This window comes from Oryzias latipes, chromosome 20 (assembly GCF_053564925.1).
Source record: "Oryzias latipes strain Hd-rR chromosome 20, Olatipes_Hd-rR_3.1".
NCBI lineage: Eukaryota > Metazoa > Chordata > Actinopteri > Beloniformes > Adrianichthyidae > Oryzias > Oryzias latipes.
This window is the reverse complement of record NC_136256.1, coordinates 12,380,141-12,398,616: the sequence shown is the minus strand read 5'-3', so window position 1 is coordinate 12,398,616 and position 18,476 is coordinate 12,380,141. Positions and strand designations below refer to the sequence as shown.

At 43.2% G+C, this 18,476-nt stretch overlaps 1 protein-coding gene across 2 annotated transcripts in view; it reads left to right on the top strand.

Moving 5' to 3' along the window:
• Positions 1-18,476, top strand: part of LOC101161760 (partitioning defective 3 homolog) — a 409,769-nt gene that overhangs the window by 301,608 nt on the left and 89,685 nt on the right. For both annotated transcript variants that reach the window (XM_023950353.2, XM_023950354.2), the window contains one exon: positions 1,423-1,758. In XM_023950353.2, the coding sequence (XP_023806121.1) occupies positions 1,423-1,758 (336 nt within the window). The remainder of the gene's footprint in view (positions 1-1,422; positions 1,759-18,476) is intronic.

The window sequence follows — 18,476 nt, the reverse complement described above, 5'->3', positions numbered from 1 at the left end:
AACAGTTCAAACCCGTCCTTTCTCTGGTATTGCATGATAATGTCATTTACTCTCAATCATATAAAGCAGAGGGCTGCATGGTGGGGCAGTGGTTAGCACCCTTGCCTAACAGTGAGGACGCCCTGGTTCAAATCCTGGCTAGGATTTTTATGTGTGGAGTTTTCATGTTCTCCTCATGCACTGGTGGGTTTTCTCTGGGCTCTTTGGTTTTCTCCCTCAGTCAAAAAATATTCTTCATAGATGAATTGGTGTCTCTAAATTCAGGGTACCCAAAGCCAGGCCTCGGGGGCTGGTTGGTGTCCAACATGTTTTCCAACCAACCTGCCATTGAAGATCTTTTCTAGCCTTTTGAAATTACTAATCTTGCAGCTTTAAAATTATGACACAGATTTTTATGTTTCTGTGGAAAGGAAATCATAAAGAGCATTGTTCAATATACAGTTATTTCACAATCCAATAGAGCATAAAAGGATACGTTTTCCACAGTCATAAATGAATTGAAATACTCTTTTATTTTCTTTTTACTTTTACAATTTACAATTGATATCTTTTCCAGCAGCGTTTTTTGCTCTGTGGTGACAACTTGCAAGTAATGAGTTTAAAAATGACACAAAGTAGCAACATTTTTTCTGTTTTAAAAATGCTATCAGTAAAACATAAAAGGAATTTTTTTTTTACCCTTCAGATCCATGCCAAGTAAACAAAATAGCATCCTATCTTCTTTAAAAGCCAGAGTTCAGCCATAAACAGAGTTGTCAGACATTTTTCATAAACAAAGTCAATAAAAAAGCTTTGAGCTTACAATAACTGACAACACAAGAGTGAAAAATATACAGTGTGCCTGAAAACTCGCTGGTAAAAAGGAAAGAAAACTTCTGTCTCTTGGACCAGAAACACTGGCAAACAAAAGCGGCGAGGAGCAAAATAAAGCATTCACATCAGAGGTAGTCTGTCCTTCTTTTCATTGATCATGTCAACAAAAGATTTTCCTTAAACTCTAAAGGTTTATTGGCTGAGAGAATGTCCAACTCTGTCAAGCCCTTGTGCTATCCTAGGCACTTTACCATTGGGAGTTGGGTCATCTAGACCCACTAGACAGTGCGCTGAACCTTTTTTCTTCAATGATTTGTGATCTTCACTGGTGTCCATGGATTACATGAAATCTTTCCACCTTTATCCACCTTTGTCATGGTAGGGAGAACACATGAAAGTAAGGGTGTTCATTTAAGATAGCACAAGGGGTAGATTATGTCCTCCTGACTACCAGTCATGTAAATTTGTCCTCTATAAAGAACATTTCTAAACCGGAGTTTCTCCCAACCTCTGCATATTACTAAATGAACTATCATTGGTGTCTACAGAAAACATTTAGGGCTTTTGGATGATACCAAACGACTTTATCTCCTTTATCTCCTGGGTCAGAATACAGGCAAAGACAGAGGAGCTCCGGGAAAAGCAGGTGAAGGACAGAGAGTACGCCGAGATCCAAGACGTCATCAGCCGCACCTTCAGCTCAGACGAGGAGCACACCTACGCTGGAATCGGCTCGCTGGGCTCGTCCATGGACGGCAGCAGCACTGACGCCTACAGCCACCCCTACCACCTCCCACAGAGCCCTCAGGGCCCTCCCCCTCCTCCTCCTCCTCCTCCTCCTCCACCTACTACAACACTTAACCTTGACAGCAACGGACCACCACTGGAGGCGCTCTATGCTCAGATCAACAAAGTTCGCAATGGGAATGCTGCTGCTCCTGACAGGTAGGCGACAGCAGTCCAAACACAATCCAGAGTCTTTCTTGTTTGACCTTGAACATCTGAGCTTTAGCTTCAGTGTTGACATTCTTTTGACTATCGTAACTCTTTAACCGTTTACACTATTAATGTAACTGAAATGGAATCTGAAGTGGAAAAAAGCAGCCTTGCATCTTTGTGTAACACCGTACGTTAACAATGTGTTGAAAATCACTGACAACAAATTAATACTGTTTGTATTTGTTCACTGTCATGCATCAAGAATGACATTTAGCTCACCATTAAACACAGAATTTTAATATTAGGTTTTCTCCAACTCTTCATTCACACATGACACTCCCCCGTGTGAACAGCTAAAATCCAACATATATCACTATTTCCACCAAAGTTACAGTTTAATATCAGGCGGATTCATTCTTCTTTTCATTTTGTTTGGATCACATGTAATCCTTTTGCTGCAACAGATCAGAGTTCAGCCTCACAGATCTCTGATTCCTACAGATGACTAATAAACTAGACCGATTAACCCAATGTTGCTTCTGTTAAGGCTTTACTCCAAAGAAATCCATTTAGCTCATAAATGCAACTATTTATGGCTTTATTTTAGCAGTCTCTAACTAACCCTACAGAAACCATGCATCTTCACTTTAGAAATATTGCACACAAAAAGCTTTCTTAACTACAGATGCTTCTATTTTTTGTTGACTTGAAGTGAAATGAGGATACTAATTACCTTTTTTGGGGAATTTCCAGTGGTGACAAGTCACCAAAAGCCCACTCCGAGGGTCTCCTTAAACCGTTGTAAATGTGGGTTGAATGAAAGCCTTCTCCCATGATTGACATGTGTCGGCAGGAGATTGGGGGGGTTTGACCTTTCCCTGCTGAGCTCTGGCTGGAGTAGAGTTACGCAGAGAAAGAGCGTCTCCTGACGAGCTGCTGGATGTTTTTTGGAAGGAAGTATCTCTGTCCTCTCTTGACAGTTGGTAACAACACATGGCAACAATTAGGGCAGTGATCCGAACATTCAGACTGGAAGTTGCCTTGTTGTGCCGCAATTGCCTCCCCTCATGGAAGCCACCTCTGCAGCGGAAGTTTGGTAATGACTGCATGGCAACGCTTGACCTGTCTCCATTACTTGCAATACCAGAACTCTCTGTGTTTTAACATGAAAGCAGTCGGTTATGAATTATTTTCTTCTTCATTACAATGTCTAAAACGAATTGAATCAACCCTCCTTAGATTTTCTTCCTGATGTCATCATTTACAATAAAAATGAGTTGTCACAGAATGGCGGGACCCTGCCCTATAAATGCACATTTCAAATTTATGAACACCCAAGCTTAAGCTCCAAAGTTGACATTCTTTCAGCTTTCGTGATTCTTTAATTCATGTAAATTGCGGGAGAAAAGCAGCTTTGCACCTACTTGAAATACTACAAGCTAGCGGTGTTAGCATATTTACAATAACTCCCAACCTTGTTTGGAACATGTAGAAAACTGACCACTAAAACAAACATTAGTGTGATTACGCTAACTCCCAACATTGTTAGTAACAGATAAAAAAATACTACCTGCCACTAATTCTTAGTTACGTTAGCGTATTTACAATTATACCCACTTGTCTGCAACATGTAGAAAGACAAACTGATGTCGCTTAAACAAACAAACTGTAGCTATGCTAACTCCCAACTTTGTTAGTAACATGTTAAAAAGTACAGTCCGACACAGCTACATGTTAGCTGTGTTGGCGTATTTACAATAACACCAAACCTTGAAAAAAAAGAGACTGACATTTCTACAAAGCGCTGTTTACCTCTTAAAATTGGTTCAACATAAGTTAACACAACTAGATTTAATCCAAAAGGCTGCACTGATATTTTTCGAATAGAATTTAGACTTTTTCCTGTGCCTTATAGCGCAAAATATATGCTAGAAAAGTGTTGCAGACATAGATGTTGCTAAATGGGCAAATAACAGGTGTCACTAGTGGTTTTGCTAGCTTACACACAATAGGAGGTGCACACTAAAAATGATACACAATATATAGAGATTTATGAAAATCCACCATTTTTTATAGAGAATATACACGTTTCAAAAGGCCCAAATCGTCGGTTACTTTAAAAGTTTTTTTTTTTTTTAGAAAATGAACCAACAAAATTTAGTTTCAGAAACATTTTTAGGGGTTTGTTCACCAAAAAAACTCAGTAGTAAATGACTAATCATAAATAACCATTAATTGTTAGAGCCCTCGGTGGTTCGCTTACACTTTTCGAGCTGTTTCAGTTGTAATAATATTTTATAGTCGTATATTGGTGTGAATTTATTTACCTGATTTTGAGGACTTTTCTGACATTTCTCCGCTCTGAAAACACTCCGTCTGTTCTTCCTTTGCCTTCCTTTGGCAGCTCACACCTCTACAGGTTTATGTCAACGTAAACAGCTTAGTGATGCATGTTAATTATAAATGCAGTACAAGCTTATTTCAACTTTAGGCCGCGGTATTGATAATGTGGTTTTATTAGCTCGGGAAGGATTAACTGCTACGAGGGTTGTGTTTTGATGCAAAATCTGCACCACGTGCTCGACACTGATTCCTTTCTCTTTTTGTTTGTTTATTTCACACCTCTTGCTGCTTTGCATATCTCGTGGATGCCATTCCAGCTTTGAGCCTCCAATATTTTCCTTTGCTGCGCCTCACATAGATGTGAATATGTGCATGTTCGTTTTGTGCACCGTCTCCCTATTTTTTGTTTGCAAGAAGAGACTGGAAACACATTGAAATGCAGCAGGATTGCCGCTTGCCTTTCAAAACAAACAGTCGTTTGCATTTTGTTAAGTTTAACTCAACAGTTCCCAAATTATTTTAAATTGCAACTCTTATCAAAAAGCAAAACCAAGCTGGAATTTTTAGTCAAACTAGTTTTTTTAAGTTTTTTTCGAAATTTTTATTTATCTGCTGCTATCTGATTGATCTGCAGAGATTAGGCATGTTTCACGTGTGGAAAACAGAGGCAGATCAAGTGTGTTCACTCCTGGCTTTGAGTCAGTTGTCTTTGTGCAAGAGGAGACCGAGCAGCGTTTAACCCTGACCTGGATACTGTTTCCTCTTTCAGCGGGCAGCCCTGGAGAAAAAAAAACACACGATCAAAGTGCAGATTAAGGATACTACTTTACAGGGTTATTGGAGCTTTTTTCTGGCAAAGGTGAAGGCCGTGTGGTGGTGCTAATAAAGCATTATTCACTTTTTTTTTTACCTCTACAGATATTGGCTTTTTCTTTAAAAACCCTCTGTGAGGAAAATAGTGTTGTCTGGGTTGTCAGGTTACCGCTAAAATAAAACCCAGGAGCTAACAAAATAAGTTAAAAAGAAACGTCTTTGGAAAGTTTCTTTGCAAAGGGGAAAAGGCCCAGCCAGGAGACAGAAGAGGAGCCTTCGACTTCCAATAAAAGGAAAGTTACATTTAATAGACAGTCCTTCTTTTTTGCACCATGAGTGTGGGAAGGGGAGAGGATGATGACACCTGTGCGATCTAAAATGTTATGCGTGTCTAAATAAAAGTTCAGCGTTTGACTTGTTATGTCTCTGTTCCTCCTTCATCATGCCGTCACATCTTAAAGACCGGGCCATGAAGACTTTGTCTGACGTCACACCGGTCCGTGGCTTCAAAAAGGTTAGGGGCCGCTGATTTTAGAGGATAAGCTGGACAAGCTCCCGGCTCCACTCTATTCTCATTCATCCACTTGTAGACGACTAGATCCGTGTACGTATTTGTGTTCCTCGTCCAAGCTGGCATCTGGTTGGATAGCGCCGATATTGCTCGCCATTTTTGTTGCAGCAGTAATGTTAGCTTGGGGTTGTGAGGGCTTGTAAGCTAACAGGTAAACAAAGAGCTCTCATCAATGGGCAGGGGAAGTGGGGCGGGGTTTGCTCGACGCCAACTGTCTGTCATGGTTTGGGTTTGTTGTCTTGTTTTTCGTCCTTGTTCTGTCTTGTTTGTTTCTGTTTCCTGTTTTATTTTGAAAATTCTCCTGTCTTGTCTGTTTTCTTGAGTTTTACTTCCTTTGGTCCCCATCTGCCCTGATGGTGTTCACCTGTGTCGTGTCTGCCCTGTTTGTATTTAAGTCATGTCTTTGCCTTCCTCCTGTGCTGGTTCATTGGTCTTGTCATGGTGTTTCATGTCATGCTGTCTCTTGCCACGTTCCATGTTTCATGTTCCTCGCCACGTCAAGTAAGTTTTGTTTGTTCAGAAATCCTGCTCTGCAGCGCTTTGTGTTTGGTTTTTGTTTATTAAAACCCCTAGTCCCTGATCCTCGTGCCTCCGCCTCTGCTACTGGGTCCAACCGGCTCTCGAGCCACCCCGCACCGTGACACTGTCCTGATCACAACTAATTGTTTTAGAAGACCAATAGGAACGCCTTTACAATAGCTCAAAAGAGGATCGAAGTGGGTCTTTAAGACCCGCCCTGTGATTGGTTTGAATAGAGCTGATCTGAATACAGAATGTAAGGAATCGCTCCCTCAGTATCCTGACCGCTTTAAATCACTTCCCACCGAATGATTTTTATGACAAGAGCTGACAGCGTGTAGCTGGATGAAATAAAGCTACTCTGAGGAGAGATTTAAAATTAGATTGGAGCAATCCATGAAAGATGACAGTGCAGATTTAAAGACTAAATGAAGCCAGCACTCGGTTTTTTGGAAAACAGCCAAACACTGTACTCTCTCAGCACAGTAAAATGATGTTATCGGATATTAGCATGGAGGGCAACATCTCCTGATTAGCATATGACCTGTAGAAAGAAACCTAGGTTGGAGAATTCCTCTTGTGTAGAAATATCTATTAAACAATGTGATGAAGTTAGCATGATATCCTAGTGATTGGGTCATTCAAATCAGGTTGTTTAAACTACTTTTTGACTTAAAGTTACTCATCCTATTATAATAAAAATAAATAATGGATTTGATTTATCTGCGCTTGTGTCTTGTTGCTCAAAGTGGTTACAATTTGTCCATTATTCATTCACTCCTCATTCTTATGTGGTGATAGTATCTACTAATGTGGCCTCAGCTGCCCTGGGGCAGACTGACAGAGGCGTGGCTGCCAGTTTGCGCCTATCCGCCCCTCCGGGGGACATTCATACACACTTACACGGGACATTCATACACACTTACACGCCAGTGGAGCCGCACTGGAGGCAAAGTTCACATTTTCCCCTTTTAATGTGAAATTATTTGCAAGTTGATGTCCATTTTTATCTTCAAGTGTATAACTAATGTAATTCTGAATGTACTGGATTTTCCAAACAAATTTAAGTTGTATCATCAATGAATGGTCCATTTTCTAACGTGTCATTTTTAGGGCGCACCGAACTATAAGGCTGAGTGAGACAAAAGAGTCGGAGATAAGTTCATCAGTCAGTCAGATTTTTGTAACTGCATTCACAGTAAGTCTAGAACTTGTTTGTAACATGCTGCACATTAGTCTCGTTGGGTGCTTTTGTGAATTTAAAATTCCTGTACCTCCTAACCTTGTTTGGAATACATAAAAACAAAACTGAAACCACTAAAACAAGCGTCACTGTCACTATGCTAACTGCAACTTCTAAGAGAAAAAAACATGACATGACATGACATGGCAACACGTTAGCCGCTTAAGAAGCGTTAGCAGCGATGGTGTATTCACAATACCTGCAACTCTGTTTACAACACGAGAAAAAACAGACTGATACTATTAAAACAAAGTTACTGTGACAACACTAACTTCGTACTACACTGCTATATGTTTGGCATTGTAGGATATTCATATTACCACCCAACCTTGTTTGCAACTTGTACAAAAAACACTGAGACGAGTACCTCTGAACAACGCACAACCAGAAATAATCCATATATCATGCGCTCCGGATCTTAAGACGCATTGTAATTTTTTGAAAAAAACTGAACTTTTCATATGTGCCTTTTAGTGCCGAACAGTTTGGTGTCCAGAATAAAAGAAAAAGAAAGGGCTGTGAGAAAAAAACATGAAAGTCTTTAATTGGCAATCGCTTAGATTGATGACAAGATTTCCTTTATCTCAATATAAGGACGAGTTGAGGAAGTAGATAACCATCTAAAGGTTGTCTATCCGATTTTTCTTTTTTACATGTGTGTGCATTTTTCATGTCCTTAACAGAGCCGCTCACCCTGCAAAGCACTAGCACAGAGAATAGAAAAAGTCACTCCTCACATAATTGACTTTGATCAAACTGGATTCATCAAAGGCAGACACTCGGATGACAATGTCCGCAGACTCGTTAACATAATAGACTTTGCCACCATCAAAAACCAGGAAATGACTATACTATCACTGGATGCTGAAAAAGCCTTTGATAGAGTAAACTGGAAGTTCCTCATTGCTGCCCTCCATAAGTTTGGGTTTGGAGAATCATTCATCAATTGGATCAAAATATTATATCACAACCCCAATGCATCAGTTAGAACTAATAAACAGACTTCCAACAGGTTTTTTCTTGGAAGAGGAACTAGACAGGGTTGCCCACTCTCCCCCTCTCTTTTTGCAATATTTATCGAGCCTCTAGCTGCAGCAATAAGACAGAATGAGAGTATTAAAGGAATTAAAACCAAACACAGCCATCATAAAATTAGTCTCTATGCAGATGACATATTACTGTTTTTAAGTAATATACATTCTGTAAATGAAACGGCAACAATCATTAATGAATTCTCTTCTATATCAGACTATTCCATTAATTGGAATAAATCTGTTTTATTACCACTGAACAGTAATGCGGAGCAAGGACTCACAATACCAGTTAAATCAGGCAATATAAAATATCTAGGTATTTATTTTTCCCCCAAAATATCAGAACTGGTGCTGCTAAACTACACCCCATTACTGAAAAACATACAGGACGATCTAACACGCTGGACCAACCTGCCTTTGTCCCTTATGGGCAAGGTAGCCACGGTAAAAATGAAAATCTTACCCAAAGTTAATTATCTCTTCTCAATGATTCCCACACAACCGCCATTAAAATGGTTCAAAACATTAGACTCATCCATATCAAGCTTTCTATGGAACAATAAACCTGCAAGAATTAGTCTAAAAACTTTAAAATCTGCAAAAAGCTGTGGAGGATTAGAATTACCTAACTTCCACAATTACTTTCTTGCAAATAGATTACAATACATCTTAAAATGGTTAAAAAATAATCCAGAAACCAACTCATGGTTAGACTTGGAACAGGCGTTATGTGGAAAGATCAACCTGTCAGATCTTCCATTTATTAGTCAAATAGTTAAAAGACAGGATTGTTTCAAAAGTATTAATATAAATGCCACTTTAACAGCCTGGTGGGAATTTCTCAAAATATCAAAATCATCAATTCAACCGTGCAAAATGACACCCATCTGGAACAACCCAGACATCCTCATAAACAAAAAAATTATCCACTTCCCAGCTTGGCAAGCAGGGGGCATAAAACAACTAGAGCACATAATTATTAATAGAAGATTCATAACTCCCCAGGAACTTCAAGACAAACACGGAATATATAACTTCTTGGAATATCAGCAACTTAAATCAATTATTACTAAAAAGTTTAAATACAGAGACAACGATTTAAAGCTACCAGATGTAGTTACCACTCTGATCAATTTCTCAATGAATAAAACTCTCTCCAAAATATACAAACTTTTATGTAATTTAGATAACAATATTTCACTTCCGACAACAAAATGGGATGCGGATTTGAGCATCAGCACAGATGAAAGCTTCTGGTCAGAACTTTGTCTAAACACCTTTAAAATGACAAAAAGTCCAAATCTGCAGCTAATCCATTTCAAAACTCTTCACAGAATTTACTACACTGGACAGAGGATGTTCAAGATGGGTCTCAGTAACTCAGACATTTGTCAGCACTGTGACAGTAATCTACCCGACAATTACATGCATGCACTATGGTTCTGCACGCCTGTCCAGGCTCTCTGGCAGCAGGTATGTGCCGATCTATCAGTCTGGCTTAAGGTTTCAATCACAGCTTCACCGTCACTTTGTGTGCTTGGTGACATGAGTGCCATCGATGTAGAAGGAGGATTAGCATCTATCATTTTCATAACTCTTTGCATTGCTAAAAAAACTATTTTAATAAATTGGAAAAGCAAAAAAAATATAAATATAAGTCAACACAGAAATCTGCTGCTTGATCATATCAGCTTGGAAAAAATGTCAGCCCAAAGTTCAAGTAACTTTGAAAGAATTCGGTCTCTCTGGTCTCCCATAGCTAACTCCGTGACTTAGGGGGTGGGGGGGGCATGGTCGTCGCTGCTCCTTGCCCTTCTGCCGTGGGCCGGGGTGGGGGTCGGGGCCTCCGGTGCCTGGCCGGGGGTGGTGGGGGCTCCGTTGGTCGGGGGGTCGGGTCCGGCGCCTGGGTGGGGCGGCCTGGGGCGCTGCGTGGTCCTCTGGGCTTGGGTGTGGGGGTGCGTGGTGGGGGGTGGGGTGGTGGTCTGGCTTGGCTTGGGGGGGTGGTCCCTTTGCCTGTGCTGGGGGGGGTTGGCGGGGGGCGCTGCTCGGGGGGGGGGGGCCCAGCGGCGCTGGATGGGCTTCCCGTCTACACCTGGGGCTGGGATCGGCCCTTCCCTGGCTCTGGGGCGGGACGGGACAACCCTCTTGGGGCCCCCGGTCGCTCTGGGTGTCATCCGCTTCGGCTGCGGGGTCTGGGGGTGGAGTGGGGTGGGGGTCTTGTCGGCCCTGTCCTGTGGGGGGGCATTCTGGGGGAGGGGGGGGGGGCACTATTTGGTACGGGGCAGGGGGGGTTGACGGGTCGGGGTCTCCGCTGAGGCCATCGGCGGTTTCCCCGGCCGGTTGGCTGCCTCGGTCCCGTCGAGGCCTGACCAGAGCTCTTCTAGGGCCGGCGTTTGGGGGTGGGGGCCTGGGCTTGCTCCGGGGGGGGCCGGCGCTTTCTGGCTCCCCTCTCTCTGTGTGGGGGTGGTGGTGCTGGGCCTGGGGTGTCTGCGCCTCCGGGGGTGGGGCCCCGGGGCTGGGTGGGCCTGGCCCCCTTGCTGGGGGGGGGGCGGGGGACGGCTGTTTGACCACCGGGGGACAGTCTATCATCTGTCCCCAACTTACCCCCTTCCTCATATAACCTCATAATAGGGTGAGGGGGTGGGGGGCTTAGCCTGCGATGAGCCTTGGGGGGGGGGTTTACTAGGCAGTGACCCCCTCCTGTGGTTGCCGTATGGAGTGGGCCCCCCCTCTTTCGGTTTTATTTGCACCTTAGACATGTAGGGCCCTTGGTAGGGGGGGTGCTTGGACATCACTGCCAGCAAGCAGCGGATGTCCTCCTAGCACCCTACCCGCCAATTTTAACCGCACCTTAGACATTTAGGGCCCCTTGGTGGGGAGGGTGAGGGGACGTCACTGTGAGTAATCAGGAGACGTCCCCTTAGTGCCCTACCCGCCAATTTTAACCGCACCCCCCTTAGTACACACACCCCTCCCCCCTCAATATATACATCCCAACATAAACACACACACATGCACACACACACTCTCTCAAACACACATACACGCACACACATTTTGCAAGGAAGGTGGGACCTAGGACCATCTGTCCCCTGCCTCTTCCCTGGTGGGGGGTACGGGCCCCTTTGCAACGGCGGCTGTGTCCCTGGGGTGCTGGCCTCCTGGGCCCGGCGGTGCTCTCTCCGCGCGGTGGGGGGGTTCACATTACATCTGAGCCGGGGGTGTTCGTGTCCCTGGGGGGTGGGTTCTGGTCCTTGCTCCTGAGTGCTGGGCCCCGCCAAATTTCCAACTGTGGCCGAGCCTGGTCGGGCCATATTTACAACACCCCTTGTGGGCCCTCTTTTTTCCCCGGGGTTCCCCCCTTCTGGGCGGGGGCGGCGGGCCCCTGCCTCGCTCCTCCCTGGACCAACCGTGGGCCGGGCGGATGGCTGCCTGGAGTGCGGAGTGGGTCTCCCTTGGGGGGTCCTGGCTCGTACCTGGGGTTGGGGCGGGGGGATGCCCGGAACTCCTGGGTGGTGGTGGGGTGCTCGTCTGGGGCTGTGGGCGTCCTTCTCCGGTGGGGCCCTGCGTTGGGTTCTCCCGGCGCGGCGGGGGGGCTGCTCTCCTGGTTGGGCTGGGGCGGCGCCCTCTTTCCCTCCGTGCCTCCCTGCTCTCTGGCTCTGGGGGCCTTGCGGCGGCCCTGCTGGCCCTGGCCTGGGTGGCGGGCTTGGTCGCCCGGGCGGCGGTTGTTCCCTGCCGGTTCCCGTGTGGCGTTGGGGGGATTCCGGCTGCCGCTGCTGGTGCGGTGGGGGTCTTGGGGTGGGGATGGCTGGGCACTCTCCCTCCTTCTTTTCACGTTCCACCATCCATTTTAGAAGAACATAAACACTCACCTGAGCACAGGTGTTAGCTCAACAGACTGAATGACTGAAATATTTCACACTAGTTGGTTTTAAGGCATAAGTATGCGTGTGAACACTATCTGTTTTGTGTACATGTCGACAGGTGGACATTTTTGCAACTAACAGGTGTGTTTATAACATTTGAGTGTGTGTGTGGACAGGCTCCGCCCTTTTTTTTTTTTTTTTTTTTTTTTCATTTGAACCTTACCATAATGATTAACAACCAGTAAACTTGCTGCTTTATGCTGCTTCATGGTCTTATCCCCCTTCCCCTCCTATTATCACCCCCTACCCCCCCTCTCTCTAACGTCCCTCTCTCTTCTTCCCCTCTTTCCTTTTCCGTCCGGTCCAACACCAAAGATTTTCAGACATGTTTGAAATTAATAAAGTTTGGCCTCAATTACAAAAGGGGTTTATTCAGACATACCTTTGGTTTGTCTGAAGATTAATAACCCCTCTTGTTAAAGTAAAATATGTCCAACCCAAGAGGCCCTCAGCTCTCATCTGTCTGCCTAGCTGTTGGACAGGACAAGTTAAAAAAAAAAAAAAAAAAAACCGAGCCGCTCACCCATATGCATCCCTCAAAGCTGCACTTTTGTTTGCCCAACCTGATTTCACAGATCTAAGCTGCAGCTGAGAAAACAAACCCCCGTGTTCGCCTTTCTCTCTAATAGACCTTCGGTAATGGAGCCTTAATGGGAAGGTCACTGTGACTGTAAAACTGGAATGAGTCAGACCTTAGCCAATAAACCTCCTTGGAGATATTAGGACCTCTGGTTGGAGTGCGCGTCCAGAGATCTTTAGGCCTCTGCAATATCGGGTTTTACAGTTCCTGAGTGGGCGCAATGAGAGCTCATTTGACAATTTATTACCAACCTCTGTGTTATTAGAACTGGCAGCTTTGGATGTGTTTTGACAGTGCTGTCAGAGCCAGTAAAACGGAAGGGCACCAGTTGGAAATTACCATTTATGTATGTTCATTTTTGTTAAAAAACATTGGATATCGTTTGGATAAATATCATTCTTCATTTTAGGAATGTGAGTGGTAGGATAGCCCAACCCGACGTATACACCTGAGTGCCGTGTTTTCTTTTTAAATCGCCTTGCTTCACCTTATAAAAAAAAGGTAGAACTCATACAATAAGAATGACCTCATTTCTCGACAGGCAGCTGACAAGTCAACCCGTCCGTCTGCCGCGGGACGCTGTGGTTCGGGTGAATGGCACTGACAGTTGCCAGGCTCGATGGGATTTGCGGGAAGCAAGCGTGAAACAAAGCATCACCTTTGAAAGTTCATTTTGATTGACTGCTGCTCCCTTTTTTCCCAGCGGAGTTTCCGAACGCTCCTAAGAGCCGGGGATAGAGAAGAGGCAGGGGAAGTAAGGCCGGGGGAAGAAAAAGATGTGAAGCTCACAGATCCGAACTGTCCAAAGCCTTGGAAAGCCTGCGCAGCTCAGCAGCTTAGGATGGTGCCGAGCAGGCGTTTAAAAAAAATCTAACAATTTTTTTGTTCACCCATTTGCTCTTTCAGCACGCTAGCCAAAACGTCCACTTTGCATGGTCTTTAAATTGGGTTATGAGGTTCCTAATGCATTTCCTGCAGCTGATAAAAGGTCAGGCTTTTTATCTCGGGAGAAAATTTGTGAGGCTCTGCTCGCTCCTCAACACTCTGCACAAAGGCTTCAAAGGCATGCTGGGAAATATCAACCTACACAGAGATTGTCATGCAAGGCACAGATAAAACTCAAACTTTTCTGATCTATCTTTTCCCACTTTCAATCATTATTAGGCTGTCTCTTTTCTTTTTCTTTAAAAAAAAGAAACGTAAAGATGTGCTCACAGTAAGGACTTTTTTGTTCAGGTGTTCTGTTCATGGCTTAGTCAAGACGGCCCTTTGGGTTACATGGATAAAAAAAAGGGTACACCTGTCTGTGGAACGCACAAACTCACAAGGTTGCAGGCCGCTCTGTGAGCCTGTAGAGGGAAAGTGTTAACGCACATTTTTTTCTACGACAGCAAGCAAAAGGTCATAGCCAATGCTTATACAACCTGCAAAGGTAAAATGTGGTGTACTGGTGCAATAGGACTGCGTCACCCATGTGTCGTAAGTGCGTGCAACTTACATCAACCTTACGAATATTTCACCACATGCAAACAACACGCACAACAGCCGTATGTTCCATTTTAAACAGTGTGTGTATACACGCCACATGTGTATACACACACTGTTTAAGACAGAACATACGGCTGTTGTGCAAAAATGTGGGTCACATGTGAAATCAGTGATATTAGCACCATATGAGGTAAAAGAAGGACCCTTTGGCTGCATTGGTACATGTATTCAGCATAGACAGGCCCTTTCTAAAGTATACTGGACCCACTTAGACCCTATTCTAAGATGAGTTCACCAAGAAACCCCCTGGACAAATCCATTCTTGAAGCCCACATGGCTTGAAGGTTTTATTACAGATTACACACAGAGGGTGTTTTAATTCTGGGTAGTATGGGGGGACTTGGTTTGAATGTGTAAGGAATGTTGGGACATTTCAGAATCGTCATTTGGTTTGGTGTGAATTACATTTCCCGTGTCTCAGAACAGCAGCAGAGTTCTCCTGCTTGTAACGTGGGACTTTCGTTTCCAAGAATTTTCCTGGAGTTTGTCTTGTTTGGTTGTAGATCACATAAGCTTTTACAGCTTCCTAACAAAAACTACCACCTGTAAAGACACACTATAGAGTGGATCAAAGATACCAGTATGAAACAGCATTGATATAAGGACCAAAAAAACAAAAAGCACCATCTTTTTTAGATTATAAACTTCAGTCAGTCATTCAATTTATTATTTGTATAGCACTTATAAGAACAGAGGCAACCAAGGTCCTTAACATAAATTCAAATAAAATCAGAAACAATATGATACAATAAAGAAACAACAAAATCAATTAAACAATAAAAGAATAAAATTAACAAGCTGACCCACTAAATCTGCTCACCGGAGTGAAACGCCTGAGTAAAAAGATGAGTTTTTAACTTCTGATCAATAAACAGAGAAGGAATGGTCTTTTTTCATACATAGGGTGCACCAGGTTGTAGAACACATTGACAGAAACAAAACAGTCAGATTATGGGATTTGACCAAACTGCCCAGAATGCTTTGAGGGCTCAAGAGACAGGGGACAGAGGGGTTGATGGGTAGTTTTTTTTTAGTTAACTGTGTTCTTCATCTGTAATAAGCAGACTTTGCAGAAAATACACCGTGACAAATAAGTCCATCTTAATTCAGAAAAAACTTTCAACATTGTTCAGTTGTAACATAACATACAAAAAACGACACTCACTTCATCACTATAGTACGTTGCAGCACAGTACATATTACTTCATGAGGCTCCTGACTGTGTTAGCCGTTTCGTAGTTTCGTAGATCACTAAAGTCGTGCTAAAATACCTTGACAGATTTTTGAACAGTGTTCAACAGAAAAACAGGTCCAGATCAGTAAATACAATCAGAATTCATTCATAGGCCGTCAAATTTTAAGAAGACGTAAAGGTTTTAGGTTTACAGCAGTGTTACTCTTATTGATCCCTTACTTGCAAGATGAAAGGGAACATGTTGAAGCCAAATATCTTTTTTTAAATTTTTTATTATTTAGGGCCAAACATTTCCCAAATAAGCAGCTGATGTAATTACATGACATTACAGATTTTTGATCCACTCAAAAGTGCAGTGTGAAACAAAACAAATAAATGGGGCAACTCTTCTTTTCGATTTCCCAGTATTGACCCCCCCAAGACCATTTTGTTTGGTCTGAAAGTCCAAGAAGGTGGGTAAGCACATTTAAGGAATGCAGATGGAACATAACGTGCCTTTCCTTCTCCCTCAGATAATTACCCAGCCAATCTGAAGTAATCACTTTCTTATTGTTTACCATCTCTGATTTGAGCATCTGTAATTAACTCCACAATCAACAATCACTCTGATTTTTTATTATGGGCTATACTTTCATTTGGACGCAATCAATCAAGAGAGATTAACGATGCTTACGACTGCAACATCTGTAGCTTTGATTAAATAGAACCTCTTAATAATTTATTGGTAAACAAATGAATATTTTACAAAGCCTTCATGCGCTTTAATAACAGTTTGTAAGTCACTTATAGTGTTTTATTGCAACATAAAAAAAACATTTGCTTTAATGGGACAGACATATATTTCTTATGATTATTGGAACTCTTTGTTTTCCTCTTTCTGGGTCCCTCCTCCTACTTCCAGAGGAGACTTTTTTTCCTTTTTAAAGACCCACTAGGATGAAATTTGTATTTTTAACATATTCTTGTGGCATTTTTCAAAAAATGGAGGACAAATATGAAGAAACTTAAGCTAAAGCCTGAGTACCGGTATTCATTCGTTCAAATTTTGGTGAATCAGGAGTAGATGAAAAAATACAGTTTGAAAAAAGATTGTTTTTGTTATGTACACGCTTCCTGCTTCTCTCTATTCTGATGTGTCCACTTGTAGATGACTAGATCCATGTCTGTGTTCGTCTTCCTCGTCCAAGCTGGGATCTGGCCAGTAATGTTAGGCTGAGGGGCTGTAAGCTATTGGGAGAGAGTGTAAACAGAGAGCTCTCAGCAACGGGGGGGGGAAAGGGGGTGGAGTTGCTCCATGCCAACAGACAAAACTGCTGTTTCTCTGCAGAAACTATGTCAAAGAAAACCACAGCCTTTTTGGTATTTTTGGATAAATATGGTATAATCAGAATTAAAAGACCACTGGGAACGCCTTCAAAATAGATCAAAAGATGATCGGAGTGCGAATTTTATGAAAACGTAAAACATAATCCACTTTTTTGTGATAAAAAAAATAAGGTAAAAATTAGTATGTTTTGTTTTTGGGCATCAACTTTCCACCGTATTGAAACAGGAAACAACATTTGCTGTTTTTTGTCATTTAAAGTTTAATAAACTTACCTACTTTTGGTTGAAGTTTTAGGACCGTATTGCAGATTGTAGAGCTATGTCTGCTGCTTTGGTCCCCAGCACAGACCCTGCACAGATAACAGAACGATGATGATGCAAACATGATGGCGCGCGTTGCCTTTTGCCCTCTTCCTCGCTCCTTTGGCTCTGCGTCGCGGCGATAGTGCAGGAGGACCCGTGCGGCACACGCTCAGCCCTCTTATCGCAGGAGTTCTGCACAGATAGCAACATGTATCTCCCGGGCAAAGCAAGTGAATTATTTTCCTGATGTGTTTTCATTTTCCCCGCCTCCCCTTTGGCTGCGGAACAGGCCCTGTGGGATGGAAGTGATGAGATGGAGTGCAAAGAAGGCAATTTATCCTCCGTTTGTAACATTGCGTTCATTTAAGAAAGCAAACAGCCTGAAAGCAAACGAGAGGCAGAAGGAAGCGTGAGAGTGGATGGAGCTGATTAAGTATGTGCGTACAGTTTTATATCGTCCTTCAAAGTCTCTAGGACATCCAAACAGTACATAATGAATTATCACAGGGAGATGAAAGGAAAAACGAGATGGTGGGGGCATGTAGGGCTGCTGTTTTCAAACATACTAAGTAGGTGATGAAAATAGGGGGATTTTTTATGTGGCTGTGGGCTGCTGAAGTCTTCGTCTTGTGATCAGCGCTGGAGGGCATCCCATTCCCAGCCACCAGCCTCTGGAAATAGACAGTTAATCCCCTTCCCAAACTCTCCGAAAAAGCGGTGAGGCCCGGCACCGTAGCTGACGGTGCCGCAGGTACGTGAAGCTCTCAAAGCAGGCACCACAGGCCAGAGTGATGATTGGTTTTGAAAAAACTCACCGCAGCCAATTGAGAGAAAGCGCTCAGAAAACACACTGTTAGCAAACGTGGGATATATTCCCGAACCCCAAATCCGTTTTGATTAAACAACACTGTGTGCCTCCAATGCTGACATGAGCCTCTTCTGTGGGAAATTCTACTTTTCACATGATAGATAACCTAATTTTGTAAACTAATAACACGTCCTCTCCACTAACGCAGGAACGCCGCTTTCATCTTTGCTATCTTCTGCCGCCACAGGAAAACGATCAGATAAAGAATGTAATTGGGAGGCAGATGACTGCCAGGTCTCGGTTTCCTGGTTCTTTCTTCATCGTCGTCAACTTACTTTAACAAGGTTTTTTTCGCTGTGAGAAATTGATCGGGATCAAAAAGCTCTAAACCTCATCGATGGCTGTGTTGCTAAGCATTCATTTGACAGACTTAAGTCTAAAATTTAAAGCATCAAAAGCTCAGAGTAGTTTGTTTTAACACTGCTTGTACTTATTAACAGAGTTTGTACGGTCAT